This window comes from Entamoeba nuttalli (assembly GCF_000257125.1).
Source record: "Entamoeba nuttalli P19 unplaced genomic scaffold asmbl_4264, whole genome shotgun sequence".
NCBI lineage: Eukaryota > Evosea > Mastigamoebida > Endamoebidae > Entamoeba > Entamoeba nuttalli.
In genome coordinates this window covers 1-5,063 of record NW_008576664.1, presented here as the reverse complement: position 1 = coordinate 5,063, position 5,063 = coordinate 1, and the positions used below count along the sequence as shown (strand labels likewise).

Sequence of the window (5,063 nt, the reverse complement as noted above, 5' to 3'; positions counted from 1 at the left end):
TATTAGGATTAGATTCAGTCAAATGTTCAATTTAAAGAATTATTTGATGAAGATCACTAAGTAATTTGATAAGAGGAATGATGATTTTCTATTTAAAAAGATATAGTGCCATTAATGAAGCATTCATTAGAGTGTTAAAAAGTATAGACTTACTAATAATTTTAAAAATGAAGCAAAAGTAAATACTGATACTAACACATCTAATTTTATTCATTAATTTTTGTTTAATTGAAGTAACTCTAAGAAGTCATGAGGAATAGAAAATGTACCATTTACAATTTTTTTAATATTTATTAATTCTTCTTCATCATAATCATTCAAATTAATTTCTACAACTCTACCAGGTTCTTTGAATATTCCAAGTACATTAAATAATAGATTAATTCGTTCACTTGACATTTTAGAAATTTGATTTGTTAATACTTCTTTTTCTTTTATCGTCATTTTCTTTCTTTGATATTTTGTTCCTCTAATCTTAGCCATTTTTTCTTTCATTTCTTCAATCTCTGCTTCATCACAATAATAGAAGTTACTATGTTCATATATTGGTCGAACAGCTACTGGAAGAAAAGTAGGAGTTACACTAACTTGTTCTGGAAGTATTAATTTTGGAGGATTATTCTCTAGAAACGCTGAGTTAAACATTTTATCGAATTTTTTCATTAAATTAATAGCAGACTGATGTATTGAATTTTCAGAGGAGTTATAAATTTTTGCATTTTCAAATATTAGTTTCATATCTTTTTTGAAATCTTCTTTTGTTTCGTATAGTCCTTTACTAAGTTTAATTGATACTGTTTCTAAATCCATTGGATGTTTAACAATTTTATAATAATCTAAAATATTTAGTGCAATAGGATCTACTTCTGTTTTAAATGGTTCGCTTTCTTGGTTATTCATTATAGCACCTAATATTGATGAACATATTACAAGATCTTTATTCATATGAAGTTTACCTGATACTGCTTCAATATCTATTTCTTTTTTTCTAGAGATTTTTTTCCCATTTCTTGATTTATCTTTTAACAAAACAGAATTTTCTTCTTCAATGCCTTTCATTAATTTGATTTTTTTTGGATTTTTATTTGTCTTTCTTGAATATGAATGACTTACTTCTTTTTCTGGAATTGATATATCATCACTAAGATGGACCTTTTCTAAATAGTCTAAATGAGGACCTTGCTTTGTAGGATCTTCTTCACCTGAATGAACCCTTGAAGAATTGTATAAAACTGAATGATCTCTAGCTAGTACATGAGAATAACTTTGAATGTTATTTGTATCAATAGGCTGTAGAAATTGATCTAATGGACTTGGAAGTTTGTTTTGTTGTTGTGTTTTTGTTTTAGTAATATTTTTAATAAATGGATTATCTCTAATACTTGGAAGTTCATTTGTTGGCATTTGACTTGTTTCATTTACTTGTTGATTAACTGATTTAGGTTGCACTTGTTGAAGGGTATTTTGGTTATTAAAAGAAGGACGAAGAGGTGTGATATTAAGAGAGTTTTGTTGATGAATTGGTGGTATATTTTGAAGTTTGTGCTTTTCTTGAAATGCAACTCTAAATGGTCCAAAACACGTGTTAACACACCCTAGTCCTGTCCCACTTTGTTTTTTTCTTTCAAGATCATCTCCTTGGTAAAAAAGATTATTCATTTGATAAGGAATTGGTCCACTAATTTTAACTTCATCAAGTTCTTCTTCTGATAACACTACTGCTTCGTATGACCGTTGCTTTATTTTTGTTTGTTCAGCATCAGGAAACATTTCAGAACTTTCACCTATACTATCCTCATCATCTATTGTCATTTCTTCAAAAGCAGGTATTTTGCCAGTGTCATCGGTAAAGGATAAGATTATTGGCTCACGGAATGGTTCTGTCATTTGCTGAAGTAAAATTAACAGTTTTTTTTTCAGACTCACGTATTGATTGTTTCTCATCAATTGAAAAGAATAAACTATATTGTCAATTCAAATAAAATAATTCTTATTATTTTAACTATTAATGATTCCACGTCATTAATCATTTCAAGATCCAAAAAAATAAAATAAAAACAAAAAAATAAAAATAAAAACTTCATCACTTCTTTTCATCTTAAAATAATAAAGAAAGGCACATTAATGGAAATTGTTCATGATCAAAAATATTACGATTCTATTGCCTTACAATTACTAACATTATTAGCCCAAAATTCACTTGCAGAGTTTCATATTCAAATTGAATCATTACAACAAGAAGCTCATTATAATAATAATATTAAACAAGTTATTTCTATGGAACAATTCTTCATAGAAGGAAGATATAATCGTGTATTAGAAGGAGTTCAATCACTTCAATTAGGAGATATTTCATCATTGTTACCATTATTAAAACAAACATTAGTAGAAGCTGTTGCAGCAACAATAGAAACAGCTTATCATATTCTTCCAATTGACTATACTAAGAAAGTATTAATGATTTCAAATGACTCAGAATTCAATGAAGTAGTAGCAAATGTTTGTTGTTTAATATATTTCATTCATTTAATTAAAATAAATTTAATATTATTGTAGCATCAATGGAAAATTGAAGGAAATCAAATAATTTTTGAATTACCTAAAGTGGATAAAAAGAAAGGAGAGACATTAAGTTCTTTTGAAAACATTTCTGATTCACTTTCCTTGATTAAAGAAATGGATGAAATGATGTAATTTCATTGTTTTGATTCTTTGATTTATTTGGTTAAAAAAAATAATAAACAAATGAAAGAGAAAAAGGTTTGTATTTAAAATATAATCATCTTTCTTAAACAAGATTTCTTGCAACTTGTTTTGCTCTTCTGTAAATGATTCTTTTTGTAATGATAAAACCAAATAATAACACTAAGAAGATAAGGAAGATAATAATACCAACTGTAAAGAAGAGGTTTTTATATAACCATTGACCAACGTTTTGTACTACTTCAACTAATTCAACTTGTAATTTAAAATTTTGATATACTGCATTAATATCATTTCCATCTCCAATTTTAATATCTACTGTAACATAACCATCAGAAAGAAGTTGGATAAGATTAACAAAAGGATCATTAAACTGAATTTTTACTCTGACTTGATTGGAATTATCAATAGAAAATTGTGTTTGTTCTGTTTCTCCAATATATACTTTTTTCATGTGACTGAAATAATCACCAATTAGTGTAACTATAGACCCCGCTTTTCCTTTTACTGGGTCTGTCCTCCATATATCTGGCCATTCTTCTACTTCGCCATTACATAATTCACTTTGATTCACACATGTAATTACTCCACCATATCCAGTAACACTAATACTTTCTCCTGATGGACAAAGAATCCAATTTCCATTAACATTAACTCTATATCCTCGGTCTACACATTTTACTCTATAACAACTAAAGTCACTAATTGGAATAGAATATTTCATTAAACTAGATGAAAAACATCTTGAATCTTTTCCATATGAACTTCCTCTATCAAGGAATGATAATGAGGCAATATTTTCGGTTGATAATACACTCTTTTCATAACATTGACCTCCTGAAACTAATGTTGTGTGAATACAATAATCCATTAATTCAATCATCCCTCCTTTAGTTGGGTCTTCATAATTTTGATAAATTTTAGGCAAGTCTTTACGAACAGAAGTATCACAAATTCCAATGGCTCCTCTATCAGGAGTACATCCCCTTGCTTGAGTCTCACCATAATATGGAGCTTGTGTTGGCCAATTAGAACATTTGAAAAAATCTTTTTTCATACCTTTACCCCATGTTAATGGTTCAGCAGCACTATAATTAACTGAATAAGTTCCTAGGTCCTCAAAATATGCCAATGTGAAATTAGAAATGACTGAATAAGATGATGCTGTTCCTGTCATAATTTCATTATAAAGAACTCTTTTTTCCCAATGAGCTCCTGCAGTTCCACTCCCTCCACCATCCTCAAACTCTACATATGAAATTGAATTATCACCAAAATGCTCTCGAGCAACTTTAAGAACTTTTTCACTAGTAACAACAGGTACTGTCTCTGTTCCTCTTCCTTTAGAAATAGACATCATACCAGTAGGTGATACAAATCCCATTGCATGCATTGTTTCATGAAGGACAGTATGGACATTGATTCTGAATTTTCCTTCACTAACATCTAAATTTGCTGGGTTAATATTTGTATAACCAAAAATATTTCGTTTCTGATTATTTGGATTAGTAGAGCTTGCATCAGTAGCACTTCCACATGATGCGGCATAAGCCAATACAGTTTGTGAGTCAATAGGATGTGCAGTAACATACATTACCATTCCAATGTCATCAGCAATTGAGTTATCTTTTATACTAGAAATTTCTCCACATCTATCTTTATCTTTTATACTTGATTTTAATGTGGCTAACGTTCCTTTATGTACTCTAAAATATTTCTTAATTAAACGTTGTACTTCATCTATAATCTATTTGATTAATTCATCTATTTTATTTTTTTATACAATAACAAAACTAACTCTTATAATATATGCCTTTTTCTCTTGTGTTAACAAATTATCTTGTGTACAGGTTCCTGATACAACAAAACAAACAGGTGGAGTACTTACATATCCACTACCATAATTTAATGCATTAGTATCAAACTTAACATTTAATGGAACCCATTCAGAGTCGTCACTTGCTAATTTTCTTTTTGGATGATACAATGGACTTTCTGTTTTTTGTTGTATTTGAGAAAAGATACATTCAGCGAATGTAAATGAGATGAGTAGTAATACAATCAACATAGTATTATTAATTCAAAGTTTTTTTTATTTTTCTTCTTATATAGTTTTTTAGTTTATTATTATTTGTAGTTTCGAGTGCCAAATTCCATTCATCATTTCAATTTTTACAAAAAATGTGTTAAAGCTTTTCTTTTTGTTATTAAATAGTATAATTATTCCTCTTTTTCTTAATAAAACTCAACAAAAACTTTATTTTATTTTGGTATTTAAAATGGTTAAAGTTATTAATATATAACTATACCTCATTATATTAACAACTTATTGTTTCAGTGGCACATCCTGGATATGAACA

General features: G+C 28.3%; 3 protein-coding genes across 3 annotated transcripts; 1 reads left to right on the top strand and 2 right to left on the bottom strand.

The window, feature by feature from the left end:
* Positions 1–213: 213 nt before the first annotated feature.
* Positions 214–1,887, bottom strand: ENU1_098790 (bromodomain containing protein; the record flags this gene model as incomplete). The annotated part of the gene is made up of 1 exon (XM_008859251.1): positions 214–1,887. One exon carries the CDS (start codon positions 1,885–1,887, stop codon positions 214–216), a length of 1,674 nt encoding a protein of 557 aa, XP_008857473.1.
* Positions 1,888–2,124: 237 nt separating this feature from the next.
* Positions 2,125–2,694, top strand: ENU1_098780 (proteasome regulatory subunit, putative; the record flags this gene model as incomplete). The annotated part of the gene is made up of 2 exons (XM_008859250.1): positions 2,125–2,499; positions 2,557–2,694. 2 exons carry the CDS (start codon positions 2,125–2,127, stop codon positions 2,692–2,694), a joined length of 513 nt encoding a protein of 170 aa, XP_008857472.1.
* A 94-nt stretch (positions 2,695–2,788) lies between these two features.
* Positions 2,789–4,771, bottom strand: ENU1_098770 (cell surface protease gp63, putative; the record flags this gene model as incomplete). Its single annotated transcript, XM_008859249.1, has 2 exons — positions 2,789–4,450; positions 4,502–4,771. 2 exons carry the CDS (start codon positions 4,769–4,771, stop codon positions 2,789–2,791), a joined length of 1,932 nt encoding a protein of 643 aa, XP_008857471.1.
* Between the last annotated feature and the right edge of the window lie 292 nt (positions 4,772–5,063).